This window comes from Hippocampus guttulatus, chromosome 21 (genome assembly GCF_054856545.1).
Source record: "Hippocampus guttulatus isolate MCC_2025c chromosome 21, RoL_Hgut_1.0, whole genome shotgun sequence".
NCBI lineage: Eukaryota > Metazoa > Chordata > Actinopteri > Syngnathiformes > Syngnathidae > Hippocampus > Hippocampus guttulatus.
Genome location: NC_141281.1, coordinates 1,324,170 through 1,342,480, shown reverse-complemented (window position 1 = coordinate 1,342,480; position 18,311 = coordinate 1,324,170). Strand labels below are relative to the sequence as shown.

The following is an 18,311-nucleotide window of genomic DNA, read 5'->3' as shown; positions in this document are numbered from 1 at the left end:
CTTGACACCACTGTATTTTTTTGGGGCTAAAACATGGGAAATATGCAATATTGCAGACCACCGGGTATAACAACTATGCAAAGCCAAAGCCATTTATCAACAACACCCAGAAACGCCGCTGGCTTCTCCTGCCCGAGCTCATCTAAAATGGACTGATTCAAGGTGAGTTCTCCATGTGCTTGCCCGGGATTTTTCTTCAGGTACTGCGGTTTCCTCCCGCATTCCAAAAACATGCATGGTAGGCTGATTGGACACTCTAAATTAGGAGGGCCCAACCAGTCTACCGCGCTCTACCTGTCGTCCGCGAAATAGTCCCTGTCATAGTTTTGTTCTGTTTGTCTCCAGCAGGGGGCATCAGAGGGCTTTCTCCCCCAGCATCACACTTGTTGGTCATTTCATCATCAGCTCTTTTTGTTTATAAGGACTGCCATGCCGACTACTCGTCATCGCGTCGGTGTGTTGCTGTCATAGGTTTTTGTATGTTTTCGTTATTGGGGTTTTAAGGATTGTCTTAGTGCTTTTGATTAAGTTTTCCCACAGTGTGCCCCTGTCAGAAGTTCGAAAGCCAGCATCCAGTGATGGTATATGGGGCAGTGTTCGTGTCAATGGCATGGGTAACTTACACATCTGTGAAGAAATGACTGTTGAAAAGCTGAAGCTATACATCAAGCAAGACTCCCTCAAGTTTGAAGCAGCCACCAGAACGCTTATCTTTGCAGAGAATAATTTCTTTATAAAAGAACCAAAATGTCACCATCAATCTATATCTTCACAAAAAGACTTCAAGGTGAACCAAAACCAAAACATTTCTTCCTGGTAAAATCAACACCTCTATCTTTGTTTCATCAATCCCAAGGTTAAAGTTCTTGCTTTGTATGACACCACTTCCTGGCCAGGTGTATAAATAATTACAGGCACAAATGTGTGATGCACAGGTGATTTTCGCGACGAATTACTGTACATTTCTCAACATAAAGTGCATTGGCCTAATACGGTATATTTATTCCCTGTGAATAAATGCTCTTCATCCTTTCTCATGGTCATAAAATATATTGGAATACAGTATTTGTTTCCCGGTGGCCCGGTGTTCCAGTCGTGAGCGTGTCAACCTCACAGCGCAGAGATTCCGGGTTCTCCGGCCTCCCTGTGTGGAGTTTGCATGTTCTCCCCGGGCCTGCGTGGGTTTTCTCCGGGTACTCCGGTTTCCTCCCACATTCCAAAAACATGCATGGCAGCCTGATTGAACACTCGAAATTGTCCTTAGGTGTGAGTGTGAGCGCGGATGGTTGTTCATCTCTGTGTGCCTTGCGTTTGGTTGGCAACCAGTTCAAGGTGTTCCCCGCCTACTGCCCGAAGACAGCTGGGATAGGGATTTGTTTCCCTTCCTGGTGAGGTGTTGTACTCACTTAACTTGGAACACAAACACCTCCCTGTTGAATAAGATAAAGAGTTAAAGTTACAATCAGGACATCTAGCCCGAGGATCAAACTGGCACCGTGTCTACATAGTTTTTAGGCGTGCACTTAACCACTATGCGAAACCTCTGTGTAGGAGACTGGACCAGTGTAGAATTGTGTCTGTTATGTTAAAAGAATAATTCACTTGTTGTGTGTTCACAAGCACCCCTATCGAATTTATTTTGTGATTTCCTTGTGAGAATTTCTGTTTTGGTGAATGTTTTTCTTAGTGCCGTTGAAGGTATCATTCATTTCCGTTTTTTCTGAGGCGGCCTTTGAACGTATCTCAAACCCAATTCGTAAGAAAAGGAATGTTGTGGAAGAAATGCGTGCATGAATTCGTTTGGGTGTTTTAAGAAAAGAATCAAGTGTACGCTTAAAAGACAACACTGTAGCTTTTTTTGTCTGCTCTGTTAATCTGCCGACAACGTTTTTTTTTGTAAGGATTTATTGGAGTGTGTAGTACGTACGAATCCAAACTATCTCAAACTAAATTAAACGCGACTGGAACATTTTTCCAACTGCAGTTTCCAAACTATAATATCTTTGTCCAAAGGATGAGCTGGCCGCGGCTCAATGAAAGCACACACACAAACATTTTGAATAGAGCCACTCCCGAGGGGTTTACGGTACAATACATGGCTATCAAACGTCGTGCAACAGTCTGAAGCGTTTCCCGAATTGGTCATGTGGTACTACAGCTCATGAAGCTTGACGTCATCATTTTCGACTCCTCCCCTACAGGAAGCAAGAACCGCCCCCTTCATGACTCGAAACACGCTTGTTTTCATTTAACTTCATAAGACATGCCGCTGAGCATGTGCGCTCGTTGCACTTTTTGTTAAAATTTTAAAACAATAGTTGTCCATATTCCAAAAATCTAAAACACAAACAAACACAAAACCTGTTTCATAAATGTACTTAATACAGTCAATAGCTGGAGTTTTTCTTATTAAGAAAAAAAATGCGGATATGAATATCGGCTTGAAATATGAATTATCATGCACATCAAAGACATCACAATTCCTGAAATTCATATTATTTGCAGATGAAACAAACATCCAGGGTAATTTTCAAAATTCACAGCAATTGTTGAACAGTATTATACATGATTGATCAAAATCAAAAACTGGTTTGACAAATATTAAATTATTACTGTGTGTGGATAACGGATCATTTTCTGTTCACTGGCTTTACTTTTCCTAAATTACTTCACAGAAGTGTGGATGAATACAAATAACAGTTTAATAATTTCACTCATCAGACTGCAAAAAAAGAGCTGTTAGAGTGGTTGTCCGAGATTTTCTCGGACAAAGTTAAAGAAATGACTCGGCACACAGGAAAATTGTCTTCAATATCGGCGGGAGCGGATCTCTGAGAGCGAACGACGGTTAGTTGCTCCGATGATACACACTCCGCTCCCTCTCCGCCGGTTCGAACTTTTATTGCAAAATACAAGAAAGACACTGCCCCAGAGATTTGCATACCGCGCCCCCCGGATCCGGCCCCTCGACAGTGATCTGATCTACCCGAATACACAAGTCACAGACTTTGCTGATGTCCACCTGGGCGCGACAGCTGTTCCCAAACTGTCTTTTGGTATTCAACAACTCTTTGTTCCCAATTTGTTTATTCCCACTCTGTGATTGAATCTAGCCTTCTTCCACCTGTTCGCCCCCCTTGCTTTGACGTGATTACTCAAGAAAAGGCCCTCCGCCCAAACGGCCGACACCTCTGCCCTGAGTATGCCCAAATTAACCGAAACTTCAAACATGATACAATTTTCTTCATAGATTTCTCTATCAGTGGTCTATGAGATGGGGGTAAAATGATTAAAAAAATAATATTGTCGAATAATACCAAACTCTTTTTATTTTGGGAGGGGGTGAGAGTTTATGGGTGAGGTGTAATCTTTGCTCCACTTGAAGAACGCATCAGAAACGTTTGTTTCAGACTTTGGTCATGCATGTATGAAGCGATGGTGCGCGTCAAGGTCTATGCACCACTGACTTGCGTATAAACATTTCAAATTAAAGATGGTTCCACAAAATGTTTGTGTTAACGAACGCTTTATTTAATCTGTCAATTGTATCTACCGTATTTTCTACACTATAAGGCGCACCTAAAAGCATTCAAGTTTCTCAAAAGCCGACAAGTGCACCTTATAATCTGATGCGCCTCATATATGGCTCAATATTCAGATTTCTTGGACGTAGTATTTTAAATCTTCTGTAAAGCGCTTTGTTACAGCTGCAGAGGTTGTGAAAGCTTGATATAAATAAAGCTGCACAGTGATTCCTTGCTATTTCGCGGTTCGTTTATCGCCGATTCAGTGCATTGCGGATCTTTTCAAACATATTCTTAAAAAAAAAATAAAAAAAATCATATACATGGAGTACAGTACTGTATATGTTGCTCCGTGTGACTCACTGTTGTTTTGCAGCTTCTTGCGGACTTAAAAAAAATTCCCTCTATATGTGAATTGGTCGCTACTTCGCAGATTTGCGTTTATCGCGGGTGGTTTTGGTCCCCATTAACCGCGATAAACGAGGGATTACTGTATTGCATTCCTTTAGAGTACCTCCATCTAGTGGATGCATAAAGCAACTGCAGCCTCTATTGTCGTTTCTATTCTATGCGCCTCATAATGCGGTGGCCCTGTGTATGAAAACAGTTTTAAAATAGGCCATTCATTAAAGGTGCGCCTTATAGTGCGGAAAATACGGTACTTTGAAAGACTTTTTGAAAGGTCCAGAAAGGTTCTTGGATTCAGAATCTGGCAATGAAAATGGCGAGACTGACTCCGAGACGGCTGGGAGAGAAATGGCAGCCGGGCATTGCATGCAGCAGAAGACTGATTTTGCATGCTTCTGTTGCCATGACCACGCATTTGCAGAAGATAAAATTGAAGAAAATGGACCCAAAGGTCAGCATATGTTGCTCACTTAACCATCGCTCAAACTCATGTAGATTGGTGGCATGATCAAGAAGTGTTGGCGTGGCCCCTCCAACGATTAGCAACCAGCAAGTTGTCATTTGGGCAATATAGTAGTCATTCCTTGTTGGAATTTGATATTTTGACTTAAAGAGAGAAAATCTCTTCCTAGCGACGGGGACTTCCGCCTTTGTCCTGTCCTTGTGACTTGTTTGAAAATGTATTTTTGTCATGAATCGAGCCAGAACTCGTCACCTACTGTTATTTTGCCGTGGATTACGCAAGAGCAAGGTAATCGACGCTATACTTGCCACGTGTGACTGTGAATGCTGTCGAGATGGATTTGAATTCTCTCTCAGTTGATGGGTGTTCTACATTTGAAAAAGTAGTGGACGTGATACCAGCTCAAGCAGGGTCCCGCCGATGGCAACCAATTGCGATTCACACTCACCTTTTCAACCGCTCCCAAAAAAAGTAATTTTCACCCGAGCCACGAATAGAGGATCTGACACAGAGCTGATTAAGCATCCTCGAACATATTTCTCTATTTTTCAGTGTTTTATCTTTTAGATTTTGTGTCAGTCAACAACACGCACACAACCACTCTCCAAGTGACGGTTTACTTGTTGTATTCCACTAGAGGGCGCAAAAGGACTTCGATACAGACAAACTTTGATCCGTCATGTAGCCTGTTATACCATCCGAATTTTTATTACATTATCAACAAACACCAGTTGTGCTTCATTTGGTGCTTTCAAACAGTAAACAAGAAAATGAACGTGTTCTGTCAAACCTTAAAAACAAGTCTCAGGAGCAAAGTGAGAGTGCTTATTTGTCAAAAACCAGTGGAGGTGATATTTCACAATGATTGGCAAAAGGAGCATGAATACACAAAACTGAACTGATTTTAAGGACAATATGTCAATCAAAAATGAGATTGGGATTTGTGTTTATCTTTTTCGGTTTGAAAAAAATTCTACTATCTGTACTCCAATTATTATGGTGATAAGGAGGATAATGATTTAAAAAAAAGTATTTTTACTTTTTTAATTTGAGCCTGACGGAATTCTCACGAGACAGCAAATAAGTTATTTTCTTAGTCTACAGAACATCTGTCCAATTAAAAAGTGGTTTCACAGAAACCGATGTATTGATTCTCGCGTTTAAAAAAAAAAAAAAAGAAACTCTTAGGACTAGTGTTATGTCCATCCAATATCTGTAACTATCGCGTACCGTAAAGTGATGGGTGGCTGTGATGCGAACCCTTTATATACTCTGGAGTGGAACTCCTTCTTTTTCCGTTTTGAGGGCACTTTTCTTGCGCCTGCAGCACACTATTATTACAACAGTTATGATGATCAGCAGCAAGATGAGGAGGATGACAGCGACAATCACGCCCACTGAATACACTGTAGGGAAAAAAAGACATTTGAGATACATTATCAGATGTGCTAATGACCAACATTGATCAATTAAAACAAAAATACAGACAGACACAAAAGTATGTCTTGAATCTTGCCCCAAAGTCTTCCTGCGAAGACGAGGGCATAGGAAGTCCCTCTTCAGATCTGACTGAAAAGTTAAAGTGTGATACAATTGATCAAAAACAAACTGTTGAACAGGTTGGAAACTTGGGTGTGATTCAAGTGAACAGTCCTAAAAGGGTTCAGGTCCTACTTCAAGGAAAGTAGTTCTTTGTGATCATTCTATGTTTTGAATCTAATCACATGGCCATGATGTGGGATCCCTCAAGGGTTTGTCATTGGACCCCTTTTCTTCAGTCACTATATGTTACCTTTGAGTCAGTGCTTCATGGTTTATGCAGGTGTCACACAGCTATTCATCAATTTCCCTGAATGACAGCAGTTCATTTAACATGCTGTGTCACTGTCTTGAGCGAAATAGCAACTGGATGAACCAAAATTTCCTTTGGCTGAACCAAAACAATATGGAGGTAGTTGCTTTCGGCAATCGAGAAAAAAAGGATTGCTGTGAGAAAACACCCGCAGTCACTGTCTTTTAAAACCAAAGACTTGGGGTAGGAAAAAAAAAATCAAACAAGTCAACCGACTAGATTTCAAAAAATGGTTGACGTATTTTTTTCCTTCTTGTTGCCCGAGTCGTTTCTGGGCTTCATTACACTGCATTCATACAGACATTTACAGAGCACATAAATCCATTTGACCAGGGTTACCCAACCGCCGGTCCGAGGACCATTCCCGGTCCGCAGGGCATTTGGTGCCAGGCCGCACAGAAAGAACTTGCCTTAATTCCGTTTTATTTATTTCGGAATACGAAAGATGTTTTATTTTGAAAAATTACCGGATTCTCCGTTACATCCGTCTCTGTCACGCTTGACACGTGTCAAACCACGCTTCTGCGTCACGTGACCGATTACGCGAAAAAAAAAGACTTGAAAAAATTAGTAAAAAAACTGCTGGAGATCGCCAATGACGGCGGCCTTAAAAGGGCCTTTGAGACAACTGGATTAAAATTATGGCTGAATATTCTGAGATCGCCACAATAGCACTGTTGCTATTTCCGACATGCTACCTGTGTGAGGCATGGGTTGTCTGCAGCAACGAGGACTAAAACAAAATTACGAAGTAGACTGGACATAAAACACACACCTGAGGTGTCATTGTCTCCTATTACCACGAGATGGCACCGTCTGGTTGCAGAAAATCAAGCTCGGGGCTGTGGTAAGTCATCATTTTCATGCACTTTGAATTTGCATTGTATCGTATTTTGAGGGCATTAAACATTACCATCGCGATCAGAGTGTTGCGGCCAGATTAGACGCTCCTTGTGTTTATTTTATTGTTATTATATTTCGAAAACGCCACAGTTTTTATGCAGCTCATATCATATGATTTTGTTGTATTATTTCCGCCACACCTTAAATGCCGGTCCCTGAAAATATTGTCTGACATAAACCGGTCCGTGGGGCAAAAAAGGTTGGGGACCCCTGCATTTGACAACTAAACCAAGACCCTTTTTGCAGTCGATTAGCACTCTCTAGTGGTGGAACGACGACACTGCAGTCAGTATGTTTTTGACATAATTTAGACACTCGATGCCCTTTCTGGTGCATTTTAACAGACAGTGGTTTGGAATTTGGGTCAATCAGATTATGATGTGAATGTCGTGACAAGGATTTAAACCGTGGTCCCCCGGTGTAAAAGATAGCAAGGTAACATTTATTCATCTATTCATTTTCTGAACCGCTTTATCCTCACTTGGGTCGCGGGGGGTGCTGGAGCCTATTCCAGCCATCTTCACAGCGCACACACAGACGAACAACCATCCGCGCTCACACTCACACCTAGGGGGAATTTAGAGTGTTCAGTCAGACTGCCATGCATGTTTTTGGAATGTCGGAGGAAACCGGAGTACCCGGAGAAAACCCACGCAGGCCCAGGGAGAACATGCAAACTCCACACAGGAAGGCCACAGCTGGAATTGAACCCTGCACCTCTGCACTGTGAAGTTGACACACTAACCACTCAACTACCGAGCCACCCCTACCCCTGAATAGTTAATGAGAATTATTGTTTGGTCTTTGTAGCCTGGATGTCATGTTAAGATGTGTAACAGTTGGAAAAGTCATTTGTATTGTCAAGTACGATTTTGAAAGAGGATAGCTTGAGTGCTAACAGGCTACCAGTAGCTATCCTAGCATATAGTAACGCCAGCCAGAGGCCACATGGGTGTCAAACTATAAATAACTATTCCAAATGTTTCCCATTGTTTCAGTACAAATCATGACGAATTAGTCAATTCAAACTGGACCTTTCAAATCAAAAACTCTGGACATACATGTTATTTTTGTTGTTGTTGTTGTTGTTGATCCCTGGACCCTGCGCGAGCGCGCGCAATCATTCACATCTTGTCACACTCAGATTGAAGCTCTGTTAGCAATGTGATGACAACAAACATTCTTGGAATGTTAAATTCTCTTCCAAATGCGACCTTCCAGGTCTCCCTGTCATTGATCGTATGAATATTGAAGGCCCCTCCCAGCACAACCAGTATCCAATGTTTACAATAACAATGGCAGGTTACTGGGTTACGTAAATGCTGCATAAGCCACTGTGCATGATATTGGTTTCACGGCAAGAACTTCTTCTCCTCTAGCTACAACTCAACTGTATTTATAGAGCACTTTCAAACAGCCATCGCTGCATACAAAATGCTGTACAAGGGACACTGACATCAATATCTATCACATGATCCTTACGAGGGTCACAGGCGTACGAGTAATTATCACAGCTGTCTTTGGGCAGCAGGCAGGGGACACCCTGAATTGGTTGCCAGCCAATCACGGGGCACACAGACAAACAACCATTCATACTCACAATCACACTTAGGAACATTTTAGAACAGTGGTCCAGAGCTGGCAGTCCGTGGTCCAGCTCATCCGGACCTACAAGAGTATGTATTAAAAAATACTGGGAATAAAAACATCGTTTTTACCAGTTCACAATTTTTGAATAGGCGTGCGCAAGGACAGCTTTGTCCGGTCCTTTGACAGAGTTGGCGTCTTGAAAGCTCACAAACGTTGGTTTGTTTCTCGGGCTACGCACTTTCTCACGGCAAACGTGGTAAAGTATGGCGCTGTCAAAAGTCCGAAAAGGAGGAAAAGGGGAAAATCGTCATATGTGGGGTTCCTCAGATTTTGGAAGTCTGCCGACAAGTTTAAAATGTTGCCGTGCAAACCAGGCTTTGATTGGGAAACACAAACCATTCCACCATGATAAGGAGACCGCTCAGAGAGGAGCAATGTGGCAACACTTTGAAACTTTGCATCATCATGAAGGCAATAGTTGAAATAGTTCTTTTATAAGGGTGTACACAACTTGCGATAAACCACACTAAATCTTTCAAAATGTGGGTCACGGACTTGCAAGAGGTCGCAAATATATTCAGGAATCTTTCTTGTGAGATTTTTTTTTTTACCTTCGCTCCCAATTGAATTTCTTTTTTTGTTGTAGTTTTTAAGTCCTCCAAAATCTAGGTCATATTGAAACTCGGGGAGGAAAAAAACCTACAGACATTCCTAATTTACTGACAACTTTATAAGTCTCCCTTCATGGGATTAATAAATTGTACCTTAATCTTTATTTTGTTTGCCACAAAAGAGCTAATCACTCACCTTCAAAGAAGGATTGTTCGTCGTCATCAGAGCACTGAGTTTGGCTCAACTCTCCCAGTTGTTTATCGATGCTGCGGCTTGGAATGAAGGCCTGAACATTAAAACAGTAGCTTTCTCCCTGATCCAGAGCAGACAGCTCGATCACACCAGTCGGCGAGATGAAAACTTTCTGAAAGAATACGGTGAAGAGAGGAACGACGGTTCCCCGATGAACTCAATCGTTCGTTTGCAATCGAAGCCGTTTGCAATGAAAGTTGACACTTACCTTGCCGGAGCTCTTATTTTTACGGTATGTTACTTTATAGTGCAGTTTATCTGAGAAAATGTCTCTGATGTTCAGCTGGCGACCATCTCGAAACAAGGCAGTGAGTGGGTCGGTCACATACAGCGTCGTCGTCTTTTTGTTGTCGCTCACCTCCAGCTTGAAATCCGGTCTGCCGATATCAGCTGGGAAGAGGACACTGATCAGATGTAGTTTGTTGGCAGAAAAGAAAACGTGTGAACTCTGAAAAACGGTCCATTTTAAAGTGTGTCCGCAATATTTTTGACAACGTGATCAAAACATTGAGGTCGAACTGACCGCGATCATATGAATGTGAGTTTGTGTAAATTTCACAAGCATCAGTGTAACTCAAAAAGATCTCCTCTGTGTTGGTGAGACTTTTATCGAAAACAACCAAGATAAGCTAAGAACACGACAAGGGGAAAAGAATGTTCATTGCAAGTTCAGGAAAAAAAAAATACGACGAAACCCCAGCGGTGTCCAAGTACCGGACTTGTGTCCAGCATTACAGAATGTTCCAGCGTCAAACCAGTTGGGAGACACAATATATCAGCAGTAGTCAGCCTGATGACCGAGTAGAAATAATCATAAGCGCTGTTCAGAAATTACTGCACTGAATTTTCACATGAACAATGGCCGACGGCCACTATATGACTGTGGAAGACCACACGAAGTTCACTCACGATAGCCTGATCGGGCCAGTGCAAATTTCCGAGATACAGGAACTGTACATACATTGAAATCAACATATATTTGTTTTTTTCAAACATTTTATGTTCTTAAAGTTTTCTCCACCTAATTTGAAAAATCATCAATGATCTTCGTACCACGCTGTGCACATTTTTTTTTTCAGTCATGTTAACACTTCCAATAAGGAATATCGTATTTTCAGCACTATAACGCACCGAGAAGCATTCAGTTTTCTCAAATGCCGACAATGTGCCTTATAATCCGATGCGCTTTAGATATGGATCAATGTTCTGATTTCTTGGACGGAGTATTTTAAATATTCTGTAAAGCGCTTTGTTACAGCTGTAGCGGTTGTGAAGGTTCGAGATAAATACAGCTGTGTTGTATTGTATTGTATTCCCTTTAGCAAAGCTCCATCTAGTGGATGCATACCACAACCACAGCCACCACTGTAGCTTCTATCTATGCGCCTTTTAAAGCGGTGCGCCCTAAATATCAAAACAGTTTTAAAATAGGCCATTCATTGAAGGTGCGCCTTATACTTGAAGCATCTTATAGTGCGGAAAATACGCCCGCTCGAATAACATATAAACCCCAGAAATCGTCAAATGTTAAGATTTTATATTGCCCCAAGTGGGATTCGAACCCCCGTCTCGCCTGCGCCAAAATGAGGCCTTACCAACTGAGCTATCCACCCCCCTCTCCCATCAGCAAATTGTATGTGAAACAAGCTTTGAATGATAATAATAAAAGTGACGACAGCTCTGATCCCGAGCTGCAATTGCAGACCACTGAGCGCTGACAACTTCCAATGATGCGGGTCACGCGCCACCGTTGCTCTTAAAGGGTTAAAAGGTGTCCTGCTTGATCAAGGTTCCCACTCTTCCACTTGCTTTTTATTTATGGACCTTTTAATGACTTTAGTGGACCAATTTAGCCATTTTTTAAGGACTTTTCTCCATTCAGCGGGGGATTCACGGTGGATTTAATGCCCGCTCAGCAATACACGGGCTGAACAGAAAGCCACATATCACTGAACTGGTGTTCAAATCATTGCTGCCAAAAGAAGGGCACATCTTTATTTTTAGGGGCAATCACTTAACCCTTTATTTGACATACTGTATGTCAAATTTTCACTTTGCTACCTGTAACACAGGTCGGAAAATGATATAAACATTTTTAATTAATTCTCAAATAAAACACACAAAGAAAATTTTAAACTGAGAAAATATAAAACCAAGTTATTTTTGAATAAACACAACACTAAGACAGAGCTAATGGTCATATGGGTCACCTGGACAGGGTTTAGAAAAATCTGGTTTCACTAACAGTAGTACTGAATGCCCATCTTAGCAGTATCCAGTATACCTGAACAGCTGAAATGCATGTCATTTGCCTATTATTTTCCCTCATATCACCTTCAATGATCAGACATGTTTTATAATGACAAATATGAAACTGATATGACAATTAGGGAATAGCAGACGGTGACTTAGTTTTCTCCTCAATCTCTTTTGCAAGTTCTTGGCGATCAATTTTCTTCCGTTTTGCTGTGTGCCTCAATGCATTTGACTTGACAAGGAGGCTATGACAAGTTTTACCTCTCACGGAGATGCCCTTCGTGCACACGCGGCAGTAGGCCGATGTATAATCGACAGCAATTTTTCCGACCCAAACACGGAACTCCGGCTTCTCCAGCCACGCCACTTGAAAATAGCATTGTCCCGGAATATTTGTAGCGACGCCACTCGAGCGAAGCGCGCCTCAGCTGTGTGTGCGTCTGCGGCAACATGTACGCACGCGCACGTCTTTTGGTTTCAACCAAGCAACCGACGTCACAAATCAAATACTCTTTGATCTACGACAACAAAAAGCTAGCCTAGCCGAAACAACAGCTAAGCTTAGCTGACGCGCACACAGCACAGAGCAGCGGACGATCGGCTGCTGAGGCGCGCTTCGCTCGAGTGGCGTCGCTACATATTTGTCTGTCACTTGTTGAGATCGATAAATTCGATGAGTAGCCGGCAACCAAACCATCCATTCACTGCCCCAGGATGGCGTCAATTTTATTGTTGTTTTCCGGAATGACCCGAAGTGATCACGTGTTCATCGTCGGAACTAATCGGAGACGGCGAAAAAGCGGAGCGGGTACCAGGTCCTGCATGTTCCGACAAAACTATGAATTGGAAGGGTGGGGAAAATGACATACACAAATGAAATGAACCCCGCAGGTTAATTTTTATGGATTTTAGAAGATTTCCCTGAAAATTATGGACAGTTAAGAACCTAATTTTACAACTTCTTTTTTAAATGATTTTTATGAACTTTAAGGACCCGTATTTTATTTTTTAAAGTACCGTATTTTCACGACTATAAGGCGCCATTAAAAGTCTTAAATTATCTCCAAAATGGACAGGACGCCTTATGATGCGGAGCGTCTTGTGTATGCGCTGAGTTCCAAAACCTGACTGAGAGCCGACACGCTGTTTATATAGAGAAAAGGCGGAAGTGACTGTGGACAAGCATGCGGCAAAGAAGTCGGCCAATCAGGGAAGGGTGGGCGTGTATATATACATATATGGAGAGAGAGAGAGAGAGAAAAGGCAGACGTGAGTGACGACAGGCATGCGGGGAAGAAGTCCGCCAATGAGTGAAGGGTGGGCGTGTAAGTGGACGCTAAAGCGACGCCACAAGCAGGTACCAACACCTGTATAGAGTGTGGCTATGTGCATTGTTGCAAAACAACTTCGGTTTTGGTTTCTAAGAACCCCCGAAAATAAATTCTACAAAGAGACACGCCTACGAAGCTCAGTTCAAACTTCAAGCCATCGGTTATGCTTTTGGCATGCGTGCCCATCTCACAGAAGCGGTGAAAAACCAAGTCAAGCAAATTAACTCTGAGCTTGCCGTTATTCCCGGAGGCTTGACTAAAGAACTCCAACCGCTGGACATCGGCATCAACCGGGCGTTCAAAGTAAAGTTGCGAACGGCATGGGAACAATCGATGGCAAACACAACTTTACAAAGAGTGGGAGGCAGCGCTAGGCGAGTTACGCCACAATTTGCAAATGGATTGTGGCTGCTTGGACGAACGTGTCTGCTTGCACTGTTGTTCGAGTTGTTGGCAAAGCCGGCATCATTTCTGTGGAGTCACATGGCAATGAGAGTGACTCTGACAACGAGAGGGAACACGGCGTTTTTGATGGATTACCGGTACTTGCACAATTGTTCAATTCTGATACAGAGGATGAGGACTTTGATGGATTTCTGGGTGATGATTGATCGAAAAACGTGAGTACATTGTACGATGGCTAAATAAAATACAATGGAACTCAGTTTTGCTTCCGTTGACTTTTTAAAAACGTGTTTTTAGCTTGTATCTGTATGTCTTGGCATGCTACCGTATGCTTCAAGCTAACGTGTTTTTAGCGTGCGCGCATGCATGCCGTATGTTTAAGCTGGCATATGTTTTACCACTTTAAAACTGCGCCCAATAATACAGTGCGTTTTGTCTATGTGTAAAATACAGAAATAGCACCCATTAATGAGACTGCGCCCAACCATACGGTGCGCCGAATGGTCGTGAAAATACGGTACTTTTTGTGAAAGTGACACTGATAGGATGAATAAAGTGCAGTGTGCATTAACACAAAAACATTTATAACATGCGCAGAGACACACAAAAGTTTTTTTTCCTCATCTACACCCCTTGCGATCGACATTTGTTTCGCAACATGTTAAATAAAGCAACAATATTGACATCGCAATATGAAACAACAATATCGCATGTTTTTTTCCCCCAGTATCATCCAGCCGCACAAAAGCAAGTAGGGGACGAGCGACCAAATCATGTGCTGCTGCAACCAAGTGAAAAGTTGGTAGCACCAGTGCTATCAGGTGATAAATTGGAAGTACAGCCCTGCAGGAACACTGTTGTTGCATCATGCACCGCGCATCACGCCAAACACAAATAGCACCTGACATCATTCATCATAGAACGTGGGCATACTGAAAACATGGAATAAGAAAGTAGAATGAAACTTGGAAGTGGTCGCTGAAATACAAAATACCTACCAGGGAAAGTAAATATTATTTTGAGAACAAATCTTTCATTTCTAAATATTTCCGAGTTGCCAATAATCAAGGTATCCAGCGGATCGTTTGACATCCATGCAGTGAATGCATGTGCCCACTGGGTGGCAGTGTCTGAATAGAAGCACTACGTTGAGGAAAAGCCTGTTGACCTCAGCAACTCTGAATCTTTTGTTGTACAATTCAGCACCGAAAATGGAGAGAAATATACTACTCTCAACCCCCAACATTTACAGGTAGCCTAATTCTCAGCCTCTCTCAAGCTTGTCATGTCTATTATGTACAAACCCAATTCCAATGAAGTTGGGACATTGTGGTACACATCAATAAAAACAGAATCACAATGATTTGCGAATCATCCTCAACCATTTGTTTCCGTCCAATGCCACATTGCTGTCATCTTTTTTTGGGATCCGGTTAAATGATGGGGATTTCAAGTCAACTTACTGTCATTGGCAGGGCAGAATCGGGAGGAGCTTGTGTGTGGGAACTCAGTGAGGTCAGAGGTTACTCCCAGCGGGGGTTCAGACAGGACATCAGCTACATAGCAGGAATTTAAGTCAGCCAGTGAACTGGTCAGATCGCACGTAGTTGTTGAGATACGTATGCAATTAGAGTTCCTCTGTTTGTCTCTGGCAACTCTGCAAAAGGTTTCACACACATAATCCATTACATAATTGCAAATGACGATAGGGCAAAACGTTGCTGTTGGAAGAACTGAACTGCTGTACATTATCTATGAAAGGGCTTACGGAGAGAACTCGACAGTGTAGGAGTAGTCAGTCGGTAACGGTTCCCAGGTCAAAATGGTTTTAAAGTTTGTGGATTTCCAGGTGACGGTCTGTGCAGTGGGATAAATCCCTGAAAAATGAGATCGACACAAAACATTTTAAATGTTGTTCAAAGTTTGTCGTCAAATTATAGTAAAGTAACTAATAATATAACCAAAACCAAATACAGTGGTACCTCTACTTACGAACGTCTCTTCATATGAAATTTTCAAGTTACGAAACGCCTCAACAGAAAAATATTGCCTCTTGTTACGAAAGAAATTTCAAGATATGAAAGGTAAAAATACAGCTGCGAGTTTCCTGAACGAGACATACCTATAGCTGCTCTGACATTGGTTATTACCTAGCATCTTCCTGGCTTCGAATTGGCTAAGAGGGACCTCTACCCTATGTGTCTACACGTGTAGATAGAATGTGTTTATACAGCATCCTCGTCATTCGCCCCTTGAGTCATGAGGTGTTCCGATAGTTTTATGTAAATGTGAATCACCCAGAAAAATTGTTCACCATTCGGGCGATCGCACACTATGCTGATTTTTGCCTTGGACATTTTCGAAGGACTGTTAAAAGCCGACAAAAGCAAACACCCTTGGATCAGTCCTTTACAAAACGCCAGGCAAAAACCACTTCTGAGAGAGAACATAACCTAAAGAAGGCAGAAAACGATGGGTGCGCAGTTAAAAGTTGAATGACCATCATTTTTATTCTTTACTCATCTTTGTTTTTTACATTATGCACAACTCTCATTTATTGTGCAATAATCTAATTGTAACATGTATTTGTTACATATTTTGATGCATTTTTATTGCTTTATAAAACATTTATGTCTGAATTTTGGGGGGCTTGCAACGGGTTAGGACATTTACATGGAAAACGCATCTCTGCTTACAAAATTTTCTAGTTAAGAAATTTCTTCCAGAAACAATTAATTTCCTAAGTAGAGGTACCACTATATCGCTCTGGACACACACACACACACACACCGACACACACACATACTTGCATGAACATGAAAGAACCCTGTTTTTCCAACTCGAAATTCAATTACCGGTACCTCAAAAGAATGCGGCTTACAGAAAACTCTAGATCATAAATGCCAACTTTGAACTCTATGGCCCATCCTTTCTGGATAAAAAGCTTTGCAGTTATAAAACACATTGAGTCAGTCGTGAGTTGGTCTGCGGTTTGCGACTGATTAAGTGTTCTTTTGACACGGACAGTGACTGACATGAGGGTAATGTTGCATTAGAAGAAAATGATAAGCACTCCTGCTCGTCCAATTACTTTCCACGCTAATTTGATTTCTATTTGTTTTTATTTCAACAATCTTGATCCACGCAAGGCGATTAAAAATAGATTCTCGTTTGGGATGCCGAACTGACAGCAGGGGAAAGCAAAGCAAAATTAAAGCTAATACATCTGGATGTAGTATATGCACCTTGTGTCTTAAACACAACAAATTGAAGAATAACTACTTTTAAAGTCAGAAGCCAGTTAAAAAAAAAAGGTTTCTCCTACCTTTCAATGGCCGTTGGTTAAAAAAAATGAAAAAAATGATTGCAATCTTCTTGTTGTTAAAAGTGAAGATGATTTGCAATTTTTAGTATTTTAGCAAAAAAACACAATGTCGATGTACATGATTTGCCTTGGTGGGCCCCACATAAAATAATGTGGCAGACCGGTTCTGGCCCCCAGGCTTTGAATTTGACACCTGTTGGTATGGACGATTAACTGTACAGTGTAATATTGTCAATTATATGTACTGTATGATATAGAAAAATGCAGGTGGAATGTTTAGCATGGCTATAAGTATCAAAATTGTAGATGAACTGCTAAATTAAGGAGAAATGTATTCAACAAAATCTAACTTTTATGTACAATTTATGTTTGAATTGATTTATTATGATGATTTTTCCCCACCCTTTATGGCCAGCATTTGTCTTTTCATCGTACGCGTTTACCCACTTCTACCTCCATGTTCTGTATTTATTGCATTATTTATTTCTTTTTTTTTTTATTATGCTTTTTTTTTTACTTTGCACAGCTATTTGGTTGCAGTGGTCTCTCCTTTTAAAGCGATTAACAAATAAAGTTGGATTGATTATCTATTTAAAAAAACAAATAACATTGCTCAATCACATATCTTTCGTGAATTAAAACGGTTGAAATTCTAGGTGTCTTTAAAGCACTTTTTATGGTAGATTTTAACGCGATGATACAAGTTTTCAATCATGTCGACAACACTGTACAATAAATAGAGTACTGTATATAGTATACACACGCACAGTCACACACACCAAACATTAATTATGCGTGTTTAGTTGAAATACATTTGAAAGTAAACCTTCCATCAGCGACACCCATAAAAGGAAGCGGACGGGAAAAACGCACCTGTGACGGCATTTGAGCGGAGAAAGATGAGTGTTACCAGCGTCACAGCGGCTGCTGTCCTCTTTGTCCTCAGCATTTTGCATTCAATTCCACCGAGTTGATATAATCCGGTTCGAAAATGCGTCTACAGTACTTTGTTCTCGGAGGTTGTGTTAGGAGCGTATATAGTACCCAAGTGACTCCTTTCGGTGACGCTTGTATGACTATTCCGATTTGAATGTGCACTTTGTGCAGTCCTTCAATTCAAACCATTGACATTGAATAGGAATAGACTCCGCCTGAAAGGGGTTGACCGGTTGCTGGGATACGTAAGCGCGTGCGCCATATTTAATGTGGTAGCTCTGCCTCACCAGTCTTAACCCACTGAATGTTAATGTACTGCATTTTACAACGTAACAACCCACACTGTGCACAAAGTTTATGCCTCTCATTCAAGCTTTTACAAACACTCACGAATAGATTCAGGAAACAGTATGTTGGGGGGAGGGGGAGAAAAAGTCTTTAACTTGTTTGATTT

General features: G+C 41.5%; 1 protein-coding gene across 1 annotated transcript; it reads right to left on the bottom strand.

The window, feature by feature from the left end:
• Positions 1 to 5,077: 5,077 nt before the first annotated feature.
• f3a (coagulation factor III, tissue factor a) lies at positions 5,078 to 18,027 on the bottom strand. The gene is made up of 6 exons (XM_086102097.1): positions 17,795 to 18,027; positions 15,365 to 15,473; positions 15,060 to 15,253; positions 9,813 to 9,994; positions 9,548 to 9,716; positions 5,078 to 5,801 (listed from the first exon to the last, which is right to left on the bottom strand). The coding sequence occupies exons 1-6, from the start codon at positions 17,868 to 17,870 to the stop codon at positions 5,659 to 5,661; spliced, it is 873 nt and encodes a 290-aa protein (XP_085958223.1). The 5' UTR covers positions 17,871 to 18,027; the 3' UTR covers positions 5,078 to 5,658.
• Positions 18,028 to 18,311: the final 284 nt, after the last annotated feature.